This window comes from Schistocerca gregaria, chromosome X (genome assembly GCF_023897955.1).
Source record: "Schistocerca gregaria isolate iqSchGreg1 chromosome X, iqSchGreg1.2, whole genome shotgun sequence".
Taxonomy (NCBI): Eukaryota; Metazoa; Arthropoda; class Insecta; order Orthoptera; family Acrididae; genus Schistocerca; species Schistocerca gregaria.
In genome coordinates, this window is record NC_064931.1 from 607,201,856 (window position 1) to 607,224,635 (window position 22,780).

At 37.2% G+C, this 22,780-nt stretch overlaps 1 protein-coding gene across 5 annotated transcripts in view; it reads left to right on the forward strand.

The window, feature by feature from the left end:
* The first annotated feature begins 1,517 nt into the window (after positions 1 to 1,517).
* Positions 1,518 to 22,780, forward strand: part of LOC126297480 (transcription initiation factor TFIID subunit 3) — a 310,461-nt gene continuing 289,198 nt past the window's right edge. For 3 of the 5 annotated variants that reach the window (XR_007552531.1, XM_049988355.1, XM_049988356.1), the window contains exon 1: positions 1,574 to 2,380. Coding sequence is in view for 3 of the 5 variants with exons in the window: in XM_049988355.1 (XP_049844312.1) it covers positions 2,215 to 2,380 (166 nt within the window). In the remaining 2 variants the exon portion in view is untranslated. Of the gene's footprint in view, positions 2,381 to 22,780 lie in introns of all 5 variants that reach the window. The other 2 variants (XM_049988354.1, XM_049988357.1) reach the window with 2 other exon arrangements.

Below are 22,780 nucleotides of genomic sequence, written 5' to 3' on the forward strand. Positions count from 1 at the left end.
GTCTTATCAGGTTCCACAGGTATTCTTTTCTTTGGCACTCATGCCTTGGAACCATTGTACCTTACCTTGTTCAATAGTGAAACAGTGAAATAACTCACTAAATCTTTATCTGAATTTCTATTATCATCATCCTCAGGAAACATGTCAAGTATGATCAGAGGATTTAAATGAAGGACATCAGAATTTTTTCTCTTGCATTTGCCATTATGCATTGTCGTAACTCCCTAAGAGGTTTGGGAAATGCCTCTTGGAAGAGAATACTGCTTTCCACCAGGACCTCTTATCCATTTCTCCAAAATTTGATGCCATGTTGATTTTAGAGGAGTGAAAAAGGCCACATCAAGAGGCTGATTAAGAGGTGTTGATTTGCTGAGTAGGAAGATAAACACAGTACCATTCTGATCGTATAACTCTATAATGTATATTGACAAGTGAGATGATATGTTGTCATAAAGAAGAAGTTTTGGCTTTGTAATTTTGAAGTGCATGCTATGATCACTGTTTTTAACCAGTCTTGAAAACAATAGTAGTCAAACTAACCAGATGCACTTCAGATTATATCTGACAATTCTTGGCCTCCCAGTTGTCACAAATGTGTAAAGCCTCATGTGCATTGTATTCTAGTAAAAGTACACCATCACCTATAGCAGAATACGTTAGAGCCAATCAGTCATTTAGTAGGGTTCATTACATTTTCAGGCTATATTTTCTCACATTTCATAGTGTCCTTCTTCCATCCAGCATCATTAAATACATCAGTTTCATCATAGTTTATAATAGTTCACGATGGCACATCTTTTATGGTATCTTCAACCCTCATGGTATAAGTTTTCAATTTTTCAGGACTAACTGCAGCTCTGGATCTCTTAACATTTTGGCACATCCTTTCTGAGGAGTCCCCTTTGTGCCATTCCAGAAAACTATATTTTCCTGGAAAATTGTCCTTCAATATAGAAACAGTTTCTGCCTTGGAATCCAAATATGCCTTAACTATACCTACTAAAACATAGGTATAAAGATGGTAGCCTCCTTCAGCACACATTTTTAAGCATTGCAGAAGGTGATCTTCGCCTCTCCGTGCAGTTTGGATTGGCCACCAATTTTCAAAGGTAGGCCTAGTGCATCTGATCCAAAGCATTTCTGATGTCTAGGCAGCACTGTCTTGGGAATTTTGTATTTCTCTGCTGCTTTTCTTAAATACAACTCTCTAAACAAGTTTTAAGGGCTGCTGAATTTAATCTGTTAAATATTCAACATAATGCTTACCTTTTACGTTAGGTTTGTAGGTTCTTATGCTAATTTGTTATTGTATTAAAATGCTTGTGTAATCATAACTTTGTAACGCTGACACAGTCTGTCACTATGTTTAAATGCAACACATCTTCTGAAAGACTAAAACCTAATTTCGGAAACCGTGTTTGTATAGTCATGACTTGCTATTGACGTAGGAAGGATAATAATAGCTAATGTCGTTACACATCTTTCACTTAATAACAAGAAAACTGTACTCTCTGGCTATTAATAAATCTATGAGTAATGGATCATAATAACTCTCCGCCGAACCGATGAATATTTGACAGTACTAAACCCAGGGGACGTACCATTTGTTACACATTCCTTGGTCATCTGTTGAAATGCAGCAGTAGTATAAACAGTACAAGAATAATATGAAGATTCATGGAGATGCATATTTATATCGAAAGTACTTGCCACTCAAAGATTGACAGAAGGTTGCTAGCACATCTTTGTCTGATAAACTTTGCCGTTATGGATAGAATTGATAGAATGGCGTGTCTGTGTTTTGGGACGTAAATTTTACCGGGAGAAGTAGGAGTAGTTTGTCAACAGTGGTGTGGGTGCGTTACGCGAAAGTGTCATGGCGTGGGTTATTACGTTTACACATAATTTGCTGACTGTACGGGTTTCGAATGCCGTACATAATTCGGTTGTATCAACCTTATGGCTAAAGTAAATTTGTTTAAAATTTTATATGTGAAAATGATTCTCGTTTTAAAATTTTAACCAGAAATTGAAGACACCTATCTCCAATTCTATATGTGTGTGTTCGTGTTCTTAACCAGACGATTTTAAGTGCTTCCTGTCTATCGTTTGTAGTATAGTGCATCAAAGTTCAAAAGAAAGTGGAGATTAACGATGAAAAGTAGTGGACTGCAAAGGTAAAATTCCTCAGTTGTTTGGTACTCGGGAACCATAATGTGTGATGAATTCTCGAGAAAGGCCCTGAAAGTTGCAGTGGCATTGATATGTCAGACCATTGGATGGAATTCGATTATGAGCACACCTCTGGAAATTATGATTGATCTTCTTCAGAGATATCTCGTGGAACTTGGTCGAGTCACTCACCGGTATGCAGAGCTCTGTAAGTATAGCCCTTACATCAAATGGTACCCATTATGTCACTTAAAGAGAAAAAATTATTAATAATCTGTCCAGCAGCATTTGCACTTCTTAGTTTTATCGTACGTTGTTCTCGCTTTTGATAACATCACAGCTGGAACATTGTATTCAATATACAATGATAGCAACCAACTGCCACTCATCTGACCCGACAGTACCACTTGGAAACTACTTACAAGTTTCATCACGTGTAACTTTAAGTAGTGTACAGAACACAGTTATTTCAGAGATAGTGGGGTCAGCTTGTAGATATAATTGTGTTCAAATATGTTCTGTTGGGCCTTTGATACCGGAAATAGTTCACATATTATTTACATCTGGAGAATTTGTTTAATCACAGTGTGAGTAAACCATCAGAGGTTTCTGTTGTTTGACATGAACTTGCGAATGTATTTAATGGCACACAAAAAGTATTTAACTTCATACTGAACTGAAGTTTTCCAGAGATGACTGACTTGTGTCACAGGATTTGCTACCTACATATAAACTTAACAATGTTCAGTCATATGTTGGAACACTATTACAACAAAAGCAGTCATTCAAAGTTGTGGAGATATCACAAGTAGTACCATTTTAGTGTTTGTTTAGCTTCTGCATGGCATGTACTATGACTGTTTCTGTACTGCAGGTTTTAATTGTCAAGTTGTGACCATTAATATTCCCATATCCAAATGACAGCACACTCACAACTTGACACTGTATATGAGTGACAGCAGTTGAGTGAAGTGACAGTGTTATAATGAAGGCACTAGACAGTTTGTTTCAGGGGTTGCTAAAAGCCATACAGAGGCCTTCACTGCACTGCAGGGGCAGGGACATATAAAGATAAAAAAGGATTCTGTGAAAGGTGTCTACATTTATGTAGTTTGTGCCACATGTGCTCTTAATATCTACACTTCAGCACCTATGACGTGTTGAATATGTAGTTTCCATTAGTGGGCAATTCCTACATTGAGATGTAATTCAGATTTTTGTGGAAGCGTGAAATAGGGTTAGTAGGATCAGGAAGTAAATTTTTTTTTTCTCCCATTAACTTGCTTGCATGAGCAAGACATGGTGACAAGGCAGTAATAACTGTATGTGTTATTTTCTTGAGTATGATCATCATTTCTGTAGAAAGAACATCTGAAAATGCATTTTATTTATTTTTTACTTGATAGGCTAGTGAGACCTGTTGGGTGGTATTGGTGGCTGTATAATCACAAAGTACTGTTGAGGAAGTATCTCCAGCATGTTGTGTTGCTTTCCTCCTGTATTGTTTAGGTTGTACGAATATCATTTTTTTGTGTGTGCAAGCAAATGTCAGTATGCTCAGGTGTCCGAAGAACACTGTACAAACTGTAGGAAGATAGTCACTATGCCTACCTTTCATACTTACAACACATTTTTTTTCTGTGAATATTGTCTTTCTCAATGACTAATTAGCCCAAAATATTGTTCTGAAAACATTGCTAATCATTTGATTTATTCAAAATTAATCAACTGTTCTTACATTTGATACTGAAATTTCATCAACTCATAGCCAAACTGTTGTGTGTCAACCTATCCTAGACATCAGGCTATGTACAGATCAGTATGTTACCACGTCCAAGGTTTCATATTTACATTTATTGGCTTAACCAACTGTCAAGCAAGCTATTGCATTCCAATATAATGTAAGACTTTGGACCATACATACTACAGATCAGACTGTCGCCATGATGTACATTCTAGAAACAAATATAGGGTCAAAAGGAATTTGGGCAGCATTTTGTTCTCTTTCTGTTTGCATATGTGGCCTTACATCACCACTATGTTACGTGACATAGCGGATGTTTGGCGTTAGTCTGCAAACATCATTCTTGTTAAGGTAGTCAAGTCTTGTGTTCCCCACATATGTCATATGGTGTGGGGAGTAGTTACAGAATGTTCCAGAGTAACTGTTCGTATGACTAGGTGAAGATCTCGGCCCTCTTCAATTGATAAATAGCTATCTTCAAGTGATAAAAAAAAGTCATCTGTGATGTTGTCGTATCTGTGATAAAATCACGAACTGTCACCACTTTACTGGTTAAAATATGTTCTTGTCAGCCAATGTTTTTAAAATTATTAGTTTTACATTATAAGTTGTTACAAATCTTCATTTTCGTGTATGTTTGTATATGTAGAGGGACAGAACACTTAGTATATTCAGAAGTTTATTGATATATGTAAAAATAATATACAGCTTCATTGTTAGTATGTGATAGTGGTACTCGATGAAAACTTGGTTGTGGTGACAGTGGCCTGTAGCATAGCCAAAGGGCTAGGTTAGGTTGAAAGTTATATGTTGATAAATTCTGAAAATATATATCAGAGATAAAGTTGGTTGTAAGAGGTTTACCTGTACCACAACTTGTCTCCATTCACTCAGTATTTAATGCACTTGCATTCACTCAATATTTAACACAGTTATCATTATAAATAATCAAAATTTCAGAAAACAGGCAAATCTCTGATAAGTAGTTAGGCTTATAGTGAACATATGGCACACAACTGTGAATAATACAAGGGAGATGGGGGTGGGGCACGAGGAGGCATAATATAATCACTCAGTTTCATATTCCAGGTACTACCTGTTACAAGTATTACTGCTATTTCTGTATGTAATCTATTCACATATTACTACATTGTTTCCTTGAGTCAATTTTTGTAGCCAATTGGGTGGCTTTGTGGTAGTAATTGGACAATTATGCAAAGTTTAACAAGATTAGGTGACAGTAGCTTTATCTTTTGCTTGCCATTCAGCTTGTAATGAACAATAAATGTAGACATGCAATACTCACATTCTATTTGACATTGTAGAAGCAAACTGACTGCATACCCTTATGAATTGTTAGTTAAACTTTTTGCAATGGTGTTTTGTTAGTGCATTTCCAATCAGAAAACCACAAACATAATGCATGTTCCCTTTCTAGCACCCAGCCAAAATTTCTAGTCTTGTGACTTGCATGCATAGCACATTAATCAACAACTGCTAAACTAATTAGGTACACAACTGTTTGGTTTTTCTTCTAAAAATCCCATTTAAAATGAATTTACACATAACCAACTTCACTTTCCAGTAACAGATGTATTCAGACAACATTTTAAAAGTTGCCAAGTGGTATATTTTAAATAAGCAAAACATCACATTTTTTTACTTGTCTTTACATCGTTAGAGAGAGAGAGAGTGAGGGGGGGAAGGGGGGTTGGAGCATCTGTTCTCTATTCCTTGTCCTTTTCTTCCCCCTCAAACAAAACAAAATTTCCTCGGAAACAGTGGCTCAGGTACCTATTTAGGTTTGCTATGACTTCCAGACATTTTTTACTGCCAGTACCAAGGTGGTTCCTTTGAATATTATATGACCAATCTCTTTGTCAATTATTGCCCAAACTGAGTTTGTGCCCATTCATACTAAAATTTCTTGTCCCTCTCTTTGTTTCTGTTTTTCAAGGAAAGTTTTCTTTTTCTCTGTTTTTCAGCGTAAGCAACAGAGAACCATTTTACATATTTTTGGAAACATTTTAAAATGCCATATCTTTGGAACAGTTCTAGATATTTTGTTAGTTTCCTTATTTTAAAGTTAATTACTTTATAATTACAATGATATCCTCAGTTTGGCCTTATGTGTCAAAGTCCTTTTGCTATAGCGTCATGATTTTTTTTTTTCAAATTAAAAAAAAAGTGTTTCAGAAATGCCTCCCAAAAATTTTGGTTTCGTACTGTTGACTAGTACCATATAGTATTACATTCACAGAAAAGGAGAACTTTTAAGTTGAACAGGTTTTATAAACAATTGAAAATTTTGCTGTACATCAAACCAGTTTCCATTACCACATTATCAAATAACAGGCTCTTGAAACAAGAAGTTAGTTTTATTTTATATTTGATTTGGTTTGTTCCAAAAGATGAGCAAGAGACACATTTTCAAACATGTTAAATGTTTCCAAAATATATGTGAAAATTGGAAAAACGTACAGGTTCCGAAGCATTCAAGTTACATGCACTCTGCTTAGAACTGAAATTAGCTATTCAGTGAACTAAAATGTGTTCCACTGCATCAGTATCATCCTAGATATTGAGTGATGCCTTCTTGTTGAGCCAGCAGGAACTGGGGCACTCACTCACAATCTGTAAAACATTATGAACCGGAAGTGAGCACTAATGGTGGTGGTGTTGCCTTGCAGCTGGAAATTTATATCAAGTAGCTGGTCTGTATGGTAGTTGACAAAAATTTAATTTAACTTTATTTTAAGTTTTAATTTAACTCCTAATTTATGTCTATAATCTCTTCAACTCATCAGTCACAATCAAACTCACAAGCCACAAACAGCCCTTTCCACGGGATGTGAATCTGAATCATCTCCTGCTGTTTCTGAGGTGTTAGCCTACAAATGAAATTTCTTCTTTCTTGCTCTTTAAAGTGTGTGCAATATAAATTCACCCATTACTTTGAGTTCAGAAATGGGTCTTCTGATTTCTTTCCATAGGTGTAGTTTGGTTGGATCATTCTTCTTTTTCTGCTGGCAGGATCCTTCAGTTTCTTTTGTGGACAAAAGAACGAGAGCTGTAGATGTGTACAATTTCACCACTCTTGGGAAATCCTTGGTGTTCTGAATTGCAGATGTACAGTGGATGGAAAGAATATGTTTTGTAGCATGGTGCTTCAACAGGCCTCCTACAGCATCACAAGGCCGTTCTCATTTCCAGTAGCACTATGTACCCTCTCCATTGGCACAAGCAACTTAGTACAAACAGGTGGTAACATTTTTTGAAGTGACTAGGAACATTATTGTAAATAATGATGAACTCTTGTGTGCCTGTGACTGCAGTTGAAGAATTTTGCACATGCGTGTGCTGAGTCATGTCCTGTGACATTAGTTATAACTGCAGTATTTGTGGTCTTTTTTTTTTTTTGAAAATATGTCACTCCTGTAAAAACTGAAACTTGTTCATTATCTCAGTAATTCCCTTTCAAATCTTGTGGGAGAATCATGGATTAGTTCTCAGCAAAGTCACATTGACGCACACAGTTCTTCAGCCTGTCTACGTCCCTTTGCTTCTGCCATGTGTTGTTGTTGCAGTTGCTTTAGATGTTTGTGTGTTAACTGTTTTGACTCTTGTTTCCTAAGTCCATCAATGAAACTGTCAGTGGCAACAGTTTACTTAATTTATTTTCCTACCACATGGCATATGTAACTTCTGAAGAGTTACTTCCCACATATTCCAGATCCTGTGTCTAAAGGTCATTTGCTTTACACAACCAACCAAGGTCTCATATGCCATATATTCATGAAAGTTCTTCTAAGTTATCGCACAAAGTTCAAAATTTGCACACTACACACACAGACAGACATCTCTAGGTGAGTGTGGGACCACCCACTATGGTTGTAGTGCATAAAATTTTGAGTTTCCAATTGGTACTGTTGCATATTCCTTCTTGTATATGACAAAAGTTTATCTAATACTGTGAGTCCTGTACTTTTTCACTTTCACCATTTTTTGTCCTTCAACTGTTATAGTTTTTTTGTGCACTTGGGTGAGAATAGTCCCATTTGTCTACCAGATAAAATGACTGTGCTATTTAAACATGTACTTCTTCTACAGTATAAGCATAATAGAGATCTGATCTTCCAAACACTCCTTTTACAGATCTCACATTTCTTGAGTTGTCCCCCATGTATTTTGCTGGTGGGGTACGGTGCAAAATTGCTTTCTTTGAAAATTACTCTTGGCTGATATTTAAAATTTTTTCATTGTAAGATGCACGTGATTCAACAGCTGAACTGAAGTTTGAGAAAGATAATGTGGAAGCTTCCTGTGATTAATTTTTTTCTGAAGATGGAATTTCTACTTTAAAGTTAGTAGTCACTTATGCTTTGGTGTACTCCCCCACAGATTCAGTAATTTCTCTGCACTTTCTTGATGGATAGAGCTTATGACTTGACTTCATTAACCACAATTTCTTAACAGTACTAACACCTACCTCTGTAGCTGACCATTTCAGGGAAAGTAATTCTTCCTCTTTGGCAGCTTGTGTCTCAAACCAGGTACTTTTCTGGACAAAGTAAAAAAAAGTGTTTTTTTTTTTAACTTAGTGTTGAATTTTAAAATGTGCAAAATTCAATAACATCAGAGACTGTGGAGGTAACCCCATGCCTGAATTGATATGAGTTGTAAGTGAATTTATGAGTTGAAAAGTAACTCTAAAATTGATAATTTATTGTATAGGTTAGAAACAAAAAGCAGCAGTTTCTTATCTTGCAGAGCATACGCTTCATTGTAGGGAAAATTTGTTTATCAGTGGATATGCGTAATAGTTCTGTAGCAAGCCTGAGAGTGTGGCCGATGCCAACTGATTCAATGAGTTTTGTAAAATATGGAAATATTTAACCTACCAGTATCGTCTATCCCTTTTGACTCATGATGCATATGAATGATGGAAATAAGCCCAGTTGAAATCCAATGTGCATAAAATATGCGCCAAAATAAAATTACAGTAAAAGTTATTCTCATAATGTCACATTTGCGTGTATACTTCACTTGTGCATTACTTGGCTGAGTAAGGTTTTAATGACTATGTACTTTACCTTTGACTCAGCCTGATAATGGAAATGCCAATAGATATCGAACGCTCTATCTTGTTTCCGAAGAGGTGGGGAGAATAAAGGGCCAGTATACCTATCCTTTACAGGCATTTTGGTGTTAATTAAGGTAGCCCTGAGATCATTGGGTAACCATTTGATGTTGTCAGTCATCAAGTACAGTATGGATTTCTTGACTTAAATATGGACTCTAATATTCATGATATGTGCATTGTGTATTTTACATACAAAACGTGTAATCCCCCTACTTTTCTTTCAGAATCTGAAGTGATAAATTTTTTGTGTCAACTCTCACTTATTGTTTCCAAACACATGGTTTAACTTTACAACTTAATACCTTGTTATCTTCAGCAGTTTGTGGCAAATCTGTATCCTAAATAAAATTGCACTGTAGCCTGCCCCTTGTTGTGTTACTTGCAACTAATTGTTCTAACTGTGTCCTTCCCACTCATTCTAATAAAAAAATGCTCATGTGGGGATATTTTCTGTACATTATTTCCTGAAGAATATTATCAAAGCTTCTTTGGTTTATAAGTACATATAAAGTATTTTTACTGCAGTGTCACTGCTCGGTCTTATGTATTTTTCATTTTCCTAAAGTACTGTTCACAGACAGCTACCTGCCAGTTTTAATTTGTTCACGCTTCCATCTTAAATTTGTTTATCCCTTTTTATGAGAATATGGTGCTGTACCACAATCTACATCTATGTTCATACTCATTGTGAATTATCTATTCAACTGTAGAATAAGACACTGCTTGGAAAATATGTAATAAAGTTATTTTTTGGGAACTTGAGATGCTTCTTGCTTAAATTAACAGTATGTAATTGGTACATAAGAGGCAAAACGTCAAGCACTTCTCAGGCTACTTCAATTTTATTTTCATTGTGTTGCAATTTCTTGCATTGGTTCCTTCATTTAATTTTATGGTTCCATTTAGGGCGGTCCTGCACCTTTCCCTTTCTGTGTCCCTTGTCCTCGAGTCTCTCGTAATTGGTTGCAGATTTTATTGTGTATTTGGATGGTTGACTTTTTCCCTTTTTTGTTCTCATAGTCAGTCAACCAGTCTCCGTCCCTCTTCTTTTCTTCTGTTTCTTTCTGTCCGGTGTTCATCTGTACTCTTCTTGTCTGTAGTGTTCGCTGCCACATTTGTTTTCTTTCAGTGACTGGGGGGGGGGGAGTCTTCTCCCCCTTGGGGTTTTACCTGCTCCGTAACTTTTCGTCTCGCCTGTTTTTGGAATGGAGGACTGATGACCTTAGCTGTTTAGTCCGCCTTAAAGATCACAACAACCAACCAACCAACCTTCACTTAAAATGGAATTAGTGTGACCTACATTTATTGGACACATACACACTTAAAAGTTGTTGCAGTATTTCTTGTGTGAATTACTATTTAAGTTATTGGGCAGAAAAGAAAATTGTGATACCACTTGTCAGCTTTGACTCATGACATCATCAATATGGGGGACACCCCTATTTAAAGTGTTAACAATATGGCATCCATAACATCCTTATTACAAACATGGACAGACACAAATATGAGAAATATTTAATTGCAGAAATACAGTGAAAATAATGAGACAGCTGTGGAGATTAGTGGTTTTTGTGTGGGCAAACTAAATATATGACAGTGCTAATAATGCAGGCATGCCAAAACAAATATTAATGTGGAAATCAAGCAAACATAGTTGTCAACAATCATTGAAACCAAAACAGAAAAAAGCTATTATTGGAAATTTCCCTTGAGTCATATAGCTCAGACAAAGTTCGCAATACCACAAACCCATTCATAGCTCCAAAATGTGGTGCCGGAAATTTCATTCAAGCTATATAGCTAAAATGAAGTTCACAGCACCACAAAAACAAAAAGTAATATCAAAAGCATGACCTCGACAACGTAGGTAAAACAGACTCCACGATACCTACCAACCATAGTCCAACATAATTACCAATCCCTAACAACATAACTCAAAAATTCATAAGAAAAGCATTAACACCATTAGTGGTGTACAAGAAACACTCAATTATGTGCGCGCGCACACACACACACACACACACACACACACACACACTCTATATACTATATAGCTTCTCCATGAATGTAATTCTTCACATACTTGGCAATTGAAGCGAATAACTGTAGAAATGATAAACACGTCCCCACTCATTGTACCGTGCAGGGAACTACTCGCGAAGTTTTTCATGATGAATAGCACATACATTATATTTTGACATCATTTAATAATTTTATCTTTATAGACCCCTAACTTTTATTTCATTGTGTCTCAATTCTTCTTCCTTTATTATTAATATTTTATCAAGCTGTAACTATCATACAATTGGTCAGTATACTATAATTATGAGGCCATGCAAACAAGTTCAGGTATTTGTAGTACATGTTCTTGGGTCAAGGGAGTAGGTGATGTAAATTGTTAATTTCAATAAGTGCGTGAAAAATCCTCATGCACTACATTGACAGTTATTCAAGGCATTAAGCAGCTTTACATGCATGTATGCCAGTGAGTAATGAGCAGGCAAAACAGCTTGCTGCTGCTCTTGGAAAGCTTTCTTGAGTCGTGATTGGAGTATGGTTGCATGATATACTAGGCAGCATGTTGAAAATCTCACAGTAAGTGAATTGTGAAGAAATATGGTGGGCCCTTTGGGAGTACAAAACTAGTCAATTTAAAAGTTGTGTGCAGAGGGCCAGAAAGTCGTGTGGTCAGACATATGGTAGTGCAACATGCATATTAGTATCAGTAATTTATTTGACCTAGAAATATTTTACAATGATATAAGATTAGATCAGTTAGCATAATACAAGGAAGAAGTTACAATAATTTAAGGAATAAAGGTAACAACTCACCTATTAGTGGAGATGCTGATTTGTCAGTAGACACATAAAGAAGACCGAGAAATTTGCTACTTTCAGGATGGATTCTTCCCCTGAGCTAGAGTACACATACATACACATACACATACACATGTAACTGGCATAGTCCATATCAATTGAGATAGGCTAGGAAAAAAATCTTACCTTCATAGTCTCGGATGTTATTGAATTTAGCGTATCTTAAAATGAACGACTAAGTAAGGAACACACATTTTTTTGTGATGCATCCTTCCAAAGATGACACTGCGCATACTTTCTTTAAGCTGTGAATTTCAGAAAAAAATTTCAAATGCTGTATCTCTGGAACAGCTGTAGACATTTTGCTGTTTTTTTTTATTTGAAAGATAATTGCTTTATGATTACAAAAAAATCCTCCATTTGGAATTATCTGTCAAAGTTCTTTTACTATAGCATGCTGAACTTTTTCATAATTTATGGATCTTTTTTTCAAAAACACCAATCATAAAATTTTGTTTTTTTTCTGTTGATTAGTACCATATGGTTCTACATTTCCTGAAAAGGAGAGCTTCCACTTTTAGGTGGAATAGGCTTTATAAACAATTGAATTTTTTGCCATGCATATAACTTGTTTTATTACCTTATTATCACATAACAGGCTCATAAAGATCAAAACCTAGCCTTATTTAACATAATTTTAGTTTTGAAAGATGAGTAAGAGACTCATTTTTCAAGCATTTTAAATGGTTCCAAAATATATGTGAAAGGTCCAAAGACTTAAAGGTTTAAATTTATACAACTCCTGTGCACTCTATTTTGTATTGAAATCAGCCAATCAATGAACTAAAAATGTGTTTCACTGCTTCAGGTTCTCCCTTTGATATAGTGTGATGCCTTCCTGTTGAACCAATAGGAACTGGAGCGCTTACAATCTTAAAAACGTTGTGAACAGGAAATGATCATTGACGGCATTGTTGCTTCCCTCGACTGGAAACCCATAACGAGCAGCTGGTCCATTTTGTAGCATAAAGTTCACGACAATTTCATTTAACTCATAACTGATGTCTATAAACTGTGCAATCCACCAGTCACAGTCATACACACACGCCACAAACATCTCTCTTTTCAGGTTGTGAATGTAAATATTGTCCTGCTGTTTCTGAGGTGTTGGCTGAATGAACAAATTTCTTCTTTCTTGCTCTTTAAAGTGCATGCAATATTAGTTCGCCCAACACTTTGAGTCCAAAGTCTTCTGAATTCCTTTCACAGGAGTAGTTTGTTTGCACCATTCTTCTTCTTTCTTTTCACAGAATTGTTCGATTTCGTCTTTGGACAGAAGAATGAGGGCTGTGGATGAGTAAGATTTCATGACTCTCGTAAAATGCTCACCATTCTGAATTGCAGCTGTATTTAGTCTGGAAAGATTGTTTTGTAGCATGGTGCTTCAGCAGGACTCTTACACCATCACAAGGCTCCTTCCCATGACCAGTAGCACTGCACACACTGTATACCCAGTCAGTTGGCACAAGTGACTTACTCAATTCAAACAGCTAATAACGATTTTTAAAATGACTAGGAGCACCATCAGAAATGATGATGATCTTCTCTGCCCTTGTTTGCAGTTGAAGAATTTTGCACATTGCTAGCAAAGCATGTGCTGAGTCATACCCTGTGTCATCACTTACAAGTGCACCACTTGAGGTCTTGTTTTGAAAATATGTCACTCCTGTAAAAATTGAAACCTGGTCATTACTCCCACTTGTGGGAGAATTACAGACCAGTTCTCAGCAAAATCACAGTGAAGCACTAAACATAGTTCTTCAGCCTGTACACACCCTTTCACTTCTGCAATGAGTTGTTATTACAATTTCTTTAGATGCTGGTGTGTTACTGCTTTCACTGACCATTCACCAAGTTCGCCAATGAAACTGTCAAAGGCAACAGTTTTCTTAGCTAGTTTTATTTTCTTCCCATGTCACATTTGTAATTACTGCAGAGTTATCTGCTACGTTTTCCAGGCCAAGTGTCTGTAAAGATAATTTTCCCTTTCCAGAGCAGTCACCACATTACTGAAACAAACAAGTCTCTCGTTTTATGTCACAGACCACTAATGACTTCACACGCCCAACCAGGGTGTCATATGCCACGTGCTCCAGTAAGTTTCTCGAAGTTACCACATAAAGTTCAAAATTTGAATAGCACACACATAAACAGACATCTCTGGGTGGATGTGAAACTACCCACTTAAGTCATAGTGCATAAAATTTTGATTTTCCAATATGTGAAGTTGTATAGTTGCTCTTATAAATTGCAAAAGTTTCTTTAATACTGCCAGTCATGTACCTCTTCACTTTCACTACTTTTTGACCTTCAACTGTTACAGTTGTAGTGTCTTTTTTTGTTGGTGCTCTGGTGAGAACAGTCCCATTTATCTTCCAGATAAAATAACTGCTTCTACAGGATGACCATAATAGGGGTCTGGTCTTCCACAGACTCCTTTTACAGACCTCACATTTCTTGATTTGTCTACCATACACTGATGGAACTTGGTTCCAAATTGTTTTCTTTGCAAATGTCTCTGGAATAATAGTTAAAACTTGCACCTATTCACTGCAGGATGTGCAATATTGAACAGCTGAGTTGATATTTGTGAAAAATTCCTTGCAAGAGTGCTTTGGTTCATTTTCCTCTGAAGATGGAATTTCTACTTTGAAGAGTGTGGTCAGTTTTGCTGTAGTGTATTCATCCATAGCTTTAGTAATTTCTCTATGCTTTCTTGATGTACAGAGCTTATGACTCAACTTCACTGACCACGGTTTCTTAACAGTACTAACTGTTGTTAACCAATTCAGGGTATTTAATTCTTCCCCTATTGATGCAAAATCTGCATCATCTGCACCATGGCAGACCTCACCTTGTTCAGATACTATCATTGTTATTACTCTGTCAAAACATGTAGAACACAAAAAGTTGTCACTTGAAACATCTTCACTTTGAAACAGAGTCTTCAAATGAGGACACTTATTCCCAACCTGAACAATGTCTGTTTTATTGGATATGCAGATAGTCAGCACACTTCACTCTCCTGTGGGCCGTGTCAGAAGACATTTCAGGCAGCCCTTTTCACAAAACACACTGTAACTGTGTCAACTGAAAGTTCGTCATGAAAACACAGAACTCACTGGATGGTTTCGGATTTCTTAGAAGCCTCTTCAGTTAACACATGACCACTGAACAACTACAGTACAGAAACCTGGCAAGAAATTACAACAGTGTATAAGAAATATCTGCAATAATGAAAGTGAAAAGAAATAACTACAACAAACTAAGTGATAAGAAATAACTGCAACAAAGACATTAGAAATAAACATTGTTACAAAGAAATTAGTAAGAAACAACTTCAGTGAAGACATACAGTGTGTAAATTTTCAGATGGCAGACGTCTCCCTAGTCCTGAATCGGTAGAAGTTGGTAAACATTGGGAGGCTTAGGTAGGCATGCAGTTTCGACTGCTGCCAACATTACTTAGCTGACTGTGTTGTACAAGGTAGCCATTGTTGTCTGCTTCGTTATTGTTTTGCGCTGTACTGTTCTGCATGTTTTTATTGTGCAGTTGTGCTAAACATTATCAAAATGAGTGAAGAGGCAGTTGCTGGCCCATCTCGGGAGTAGCCAACGACCGCTACCGGTATGCCTACGGTTAGAAGGAAACCAGTATTACATAAAATTATATTGCATGTGATTGAATGCTGCGAAAGGGAAAGGGAGCAGAAAAAATTGCTTCATCCCATTTACAAATCTTCAGTGAGAGCTGCTACATACACAGGACAAAGCATGTGTAGCATTGGAAGATTCAAACAGTTTTCCAAGAATCATCGCGACACAATAGCGGAATTTTATTCAGTGCGGAAGAGTGTGCCGAGCCTGCGAACACTGCTTCCAGTTTTGCACGACAAAATAGGCTGGAAGTGGAGTATTGTCTCACTGAGAAAAGTACTTTTGTCTATGGGATTCATATGGCGTAAGGTGGAAAACAAGAGGAATGTGTTGTTAGAACGTCCAGACATTGTGCACTGGCGATCTCGTTTCATTGTTGACATGAAGAACTTCAGGGAAGCAGGCAGAGAAATATTCTATCTCTATGAGTCATGGATTGATCATAACTTAAAGTTTAATAAATGTTGGCAGAGGAAGAGTGAGTTACGTGAAGAGAGTGTCGTTGGTGTCACTGCATGGGGGAGCTCATCGAGAAGACTGATAGTTGCAATTGTCGGATCCAAGAATGGGTTCGTCAAGGAAGGGCAACTTATGTTCTGGACAAAGTCGACAAAGGGCGATTATCACGGTGAGATAAATTCGGCAAACTTTGAGAAGTGGTTTGGAGAGAAGGTACTGCCAAATCTCCCGCCTAATTCAGTAATAGTTATGAATAACGCTCCTTCAGTTTAATTTACGAACAACATTTAAAGCGAGTTTTACTTCCAAGCCTTTGGTCTGCTTTCGTGTAAGCATGACACGCAATTTGTAGTGCCAGCACTGCAACTGTTAGGCGTGACTTGCCCCCCCCCCCCCCCCCCCCCAATGGCTCCTCTCCCCTCGCTAGCTTGCTTCCTCTTCTCTCCGCACTCCACTCCCCTCCCCTCACAACTCTGCCGTCTTACAGTTAACACACTGTACATTACCCTTGGAAGGGGAGGGGGGGGGGGGGGGAACCTGTCTGACTTAAAAGTGGAAAATGTACTTTACAGATAATATGGTACTACATGGTACTAGTCAGCAGAAAAAAATCAAACTTTTCAGAATTGCGTTTTCAAAAAACATATGTTTTCTGTAAATCATAAAAAAATTCAAAAGCCGTCAGTAAAAGCACTTTTCATAGATATGTCCAAACTGAGGATACCATTGCAACCATAAATCATCTTTCAAACAAATAAAAAAAACCTCTTAACAAAATATATAGAACTGTAAAAGAGATACAGCATTTTAAAATTTTTTCAGAAATTTGCATCTTCAAAATGGTGTTTGCAGTGTCCTCTTTGGTGGCCTGTATCTTGGGCCAGGAATTTTTTTGGAGAAAACAAAAAATATGTGTTTCTTACTTTCTCGTGAATTTTAACATATGTTGAATTCAACAACATCCACGCCTATGAAGGTAACTCCCCTGCCTGAAGTGATAGGAATTATGCCGACTGGATTGATTAGAAAATAAATCTACTCTCCAAGTGGCAGCAAGAGAGAACACACATAAAAGTTAAGGAAATGTGCAAACTGGCAGACCCAATGTCTCCTTTGGCAGAATAGTTGAAGAGGAAGAAAGAGTGGTCAAAGAAAAGGGCTGGCAAGGTTTAGCAAATGGCAAGAGTTACAGAAAAGTCACCCACAACCCCAGACTATGGGAGATGGGATGAGAAGGTAGGTTGTAGGTGAATTTTCTGCAATCATCCCCATTTTCTAAACCTCACCAGTCCTTTCCTTCATCCCTCTTCCTTGCCTTTCAACTCTTATACCAGAAGAAGGATCTCCTAAAGCTTGCATATTTCCTTAACTCTTATGTGTTTTCTCCTGCCACCATTTGGTGAGTAGATTTTTTGTGTATCTGGTTATATTAAACACATCATTGAGTCACACATGGAGACATATTAATTGACATGTATGTTTGATGATGAGAGGACAGAACAGGTAGTTTACTGTGGCCCTGTTGGAGGGACCATCCGGTCATTTTCCTGAAGTGATTCAGAAAAACCGTGAGAAACCTAAATCAGGATGGCGGGATTCCAAATCTGAAGCTGTTTAATTTTCCCTGTGTGTGACAAACCAGCAAGAAAATTTCTTCTTCCACACACTCTATCCTATGAAAGTAACTACATTCAAGAACTGTCCCTTGACTATGACAAAACCATTCTCTGCTCCAGGCTTCCTCCCAGATGTGCTACTCGAGTGGGATCCATAAGAGTGTCACTGTGAACTAGGGCAAAGTGAAAGACCATAATTTGCCGACTGAAACCTCATGCTTGATTCATAAGGGTTGCTCAGATAGTAGAGAATTGTGTGTGAAAGACACACATAGGACTTTGAATCCTAATCCAACAGAAAGTTTCGTATTGTTTGGAATGTTCAGTAGTGTTTATGCTTATAGTGGTGCTAGTAATTTTAGGAGTAGATGATGATAAATACATTAGCCATAGTAATTTTAGATGTGGTAACAACAGCTGATACCAAAAACTGACATGAAAACAGTCTAAAAAATCTTTTTGTTAGTACTTATTGATAGGTTTTGGATATTTAATCATGCTCAGCCCCAAATGTCTGTTGGACAATTTGGTCCGAAGCTGGTTATATCACTGAAGCTGCTCATCAAGTACTGATATAAAGTGATTTGAACTGTTTTAAGGTCAGTTATAGTATTAGTATCAGCAACAGTTGTTTTGTTGCTTATGTTGTGCTGTGCATTATAAAAAGTAGATAGGATAGTGATGTGTAAAAGGAAGAGAATAGTGTTACCTATTCTAGAGCTGAAGATAATAGATTATATTGCTTGAAGACTAAAGAACAGTTAACTATCTCACTAGGCAAATGCATGTCATTTGTATTTTATTATAGAAAGTTGATGTTATGAGACTTGGACGGAAATCAAGTGATTCCTGGTTTTGACTATAAGGTCCATTTTCAGATGACTTCCTATGTTTGATTTTATGTATTTACATTTCATTGAAAATGTAACATTGGCAGTTGCTTCCTGTGGTTAAACTTTTCTGTAATGATAACACCCTGTAACAAGGGCACCACCATTTCAAGAATCTTTGACCACAGTAACTGACCTTCAGTGTTTCATTGTCAACTAAATGTAAACGCAAAACTAAATTTCAACAGTCACTGGAAGATGAACCTGTCAGTCCAAAACTGGTAAAGGCTCTGAATTGAATAATCAGAGTAATCAAAAATGGCTAGTTATTGGATTTACATTCACCAGAGAAATAACCTTAATGTCATTTATCATCTTGCCATCTTTTGCCAGACTTCATACCATGAAACTTGTCTTGTTATTGGTAGCAACTTGAGGCCTTCAGAAACGTGCTACAGTTATTTTAATTTCAGTTACTGACTTTAATTTGGAATAAGAGTTGATCATCAGGTCTGTGTATCAGACACAGTCTTACGTACATTATTGCAGTGTCCGTGTTGTTCAAAAATATGGTGCAAAGTTCCTTCTGACATGCGTGCATGACCGAAGGGCCAGGCACTGCAGCGACTACAGCCATTATGAAATACATAACATCTATTCGCAGTTGCGAATGTGAACGACCATCAGCTGTATAATGGAATGATGATAATGAAAATTTGTGCCAGACTGGATCTCGAACCTCGATTTCCCACTTATCGTGAGTGCTTGCATTGACATTAGGGTAGATGAGCGTGACTTGTGGACGACAAACCCGAGCTTCCATGTGTCGTCAACCGTGTGTCAACAATGGATGTATGAATGCAGGTTGTAGACACATTGTTCACAAGATATGGAAGTTTGGGTCTGGCCGTGAGTTGTGCTTGGATAGCCTAATGGTAAGGCGACCACTCGTAATAAGCAGGAAATCTGTGTCCAAGTCCTGGTCCAGAACAAATTTCCTGATGATTGTCCATATTTGCAACTGGGTCATTCCATGTCAATTCAACCAATTTGAGAAAATGTTCCAGCTGATAGTCTCAGGTTTGGCGGAAATATAGCACACCAATGCTACCAAGTGTGGAACACTCATGTACAAAATTTTAAGTTCCCCCTGCCAATTAGTTCCAGAATTATGGCTTGTGAAAGAAGGTGGCGTGACCCGGAAATTGCAACTCGCATCTGGCAATCTTATCTTCAGACCTAACTTCAGGTCTTAATAACTTTGGAACTATTCCACACAGTCCAGTGAAAGTTTTACAACCCAGTAACATCCACTTAGAGAACACACTCTATGAATCAAAACACCAACAACATATTTCTGAGGGAAAATAAAAAATTCCAAAATGTGATTAAAAAACTGTAATACGTTACAAGGTACATATTGTAAGTGCCCTCTATGCCAAATATAATTCACTCAAAAAGGGTAAAAAAAATTGTGGTAAATTTAATGTGGCCTAAACACACACAGAACTCATCTTGCCCATATCAGTCACACAAACAGAGTTACATGCTCAGGAAAATACAAAAATTTGAAATATTACCTGAAAAACATGAATTTTCTAAGTGTGGTAGCACTAAAGTGACAAGTGATATCCAAGCCAAATTTCAGACACTACATAAGTAGACCATAATATAATGTGTGGCAAAATTTCAACTTGTTATTTCAAGGTATTTGTATACAATAAAAGTTGACAGAGATATATTTGGTTATGTTTCTTTTAACACGATTTAGCAAGTAATAGTGATGATGCAGACAGCTTGTTTCATATAAAGCTGCGGCAATTTTTGGGCATCATTAGGCAACAGAAAGTTAAACAATGGTAGTTTTCAGAGACAGAATGAGTCATTGTTAGGCAGGAACAACAAAGGAAACAAGCAACAATTACAGGTTACTCATGTTTTTAAGATTCTAGTTCAGACTGGTCAGTACTGTTGTGGAAAGTCAGTATGGAGGCAGAAGAGTGTACTAATGGTGTGGGCACAAGTAGTACAGTTCCAGGAAACTTTAGTGTTTGTTATCATCATATGAAAGTGTTTCTGGATAAGTATTCTTTCCTACAAAGAAGTTGTTTTGATCCATTCTGTATTCATAAGAAGAAGGTGCAGTGTGTAGCCTCAGATAAATTGATATAAAATCAGTATTGAAAGTCACACAGTGCATAGGACTCAACACGAAGCCAGGACAAAAGTTATGTTCCAGGTGTGTTACACTGCTAAAAAATGAAGAATATTCTGATAATTTACATGACAGTGACGAAGAGTATCAGCCACCTACAACCACAGCGGATGAGCAATTAAATACTTCGGTTACTGCTCTTGGTTCATCTCCCATGGAGACACACGAAATTGGGAGAAAGAGACAGGCCCATCTATGGTAGAAGAAAACTACAAGAAGCTCAAATGGAATTAAAACACAAAATAGCTGACACACTAATGGTAGAAGAGGAAGAATTATCTGCCCCAAAGGAGCAGAAATCATGCCAAAAATGCACAATTTGGACAAAATTGTGCATGATTTGAAAGAAAATGTGCCATATCCACATGCCAGAAAAAAGTAGCTATTCTTACCTTTGCACCTTCCAGCTGGTCTATTTACTACACTGCAAAGGAATTCAGTGTTTCTACATATATGGTAAAGCAAGCTAGGAAAATAAAAGCAACCGAAGGAGCGCTTCCACAACTTCAGCAAACTCAGGGCAAGCAATTGAGTTCAGAAATAAATGTGCTAGTGTCGGAGTTTTATCAAAATAATGGCTACAGCCAAATAATGCCTGGAAAAAAGACTATGTAATGGTGAAAATGGGAAATGTACATGTACAGATGCAAAAAAGACTGTTGCTATGCAACATATCGGAACTATATGTAGAATTCAAGGGAAAGTATCCCAATACCAAAGTAGGTTTATCATCATCTTTCAATCTTCGGACAAAATAGGTTGTGCCTGTAAGTGCAAGGGGCACACACAATGTTTGTGTATGTGAGTCCCACCAAAATGCTAAGCTGATGTTTGTTGCTATAAAGGATTCTGGTCTGGATTACAAAGGTGAAATGAAGCTGCTAGTGTGTGACATCAGTTCCTACCAGTGCATGATACACAAGTGTGAACAGTGTCCTGGTAAGACAAATTTTGCAGAACACATGAATAACAAACTGTATGGTGAACTCCTTATGGATGACGATGAATTTGTTTCTTATAAACAATGGACACACATGGATTGCACAAGTCTTGAAACAAAGCAAAGTACAGTGGAAGATTTTGTTGAAATGTGTTGTCAAAAATGGACAAACTGACCACACACAACTTCACAGCAACAGCACAATTTTGTAAGGATAACTTGAAACAAGATGAAATTATAGTAATAATAGACTTTTCTGAAAATTATGCATTTATAGTTCAAGATGCCATCCAAGGATATCATTGGGACAGCAGTCAAGCAACTCTCCAGCCATTTGCGATTTACTATAGAGGTAAATCAGGTGAGGTGTCTGTCATGAACCTGTGTGTTTTTAGTGACTGGTTAATTCATAATGCTATTGCAGTTCATGCCCACATTCACACAGTCATGGCATATGTGAAAAACAAGCTGCCTCACATACATTTTGAGAAATACTTCAGTGATGGGGCAGCTAGTCAGTACAAAAACTGTAAAAATCTCAAAAAATTATGCATGCATTACCATGATTTTCAGATTCACCCAGAATGGAAATTTTTCGCAACACATCATAGTAAAAATGTATGTGATGATATTGGTGCTACCATTAAGCGCATGGCATCACAAGCTAGTCTGCAGCACCCTACAGAAGGTCACATTCTAACACCTCTTCAGTTATTTACCTGGGTACAGAAAAATATCCCTGGCATACAATCATTCTTTGTTTTGAAAGATGAGGTGAAAACAGTCGAAGAGTTGCTAAAAAGCAGTCTAGAACACGTTAAAACTGTTGCAGGCACAAGGAGCCATCATCACTTCTCTCCAGCGGACTCTGACAATGTGCAGATGAGCAGACTGTCCGGTTATAGCTATGGGTTCATGCATAACATGTGTCTTCACAGTGTGTCTGACTCAGGATATCAGAAGCAAAACCAGCAACATATAACCAGGTTGCTATGTTATTGCTGTTTATGATGACAAATGGTACTTACGATGTGTTGCAGTGAGCTGTGAAGCAGAAGGTGATGTATTTGTGAACTTCATGCCACCAGCAGGACCAGCAAGATCATTTCATTGGCCATGTTTGGCAG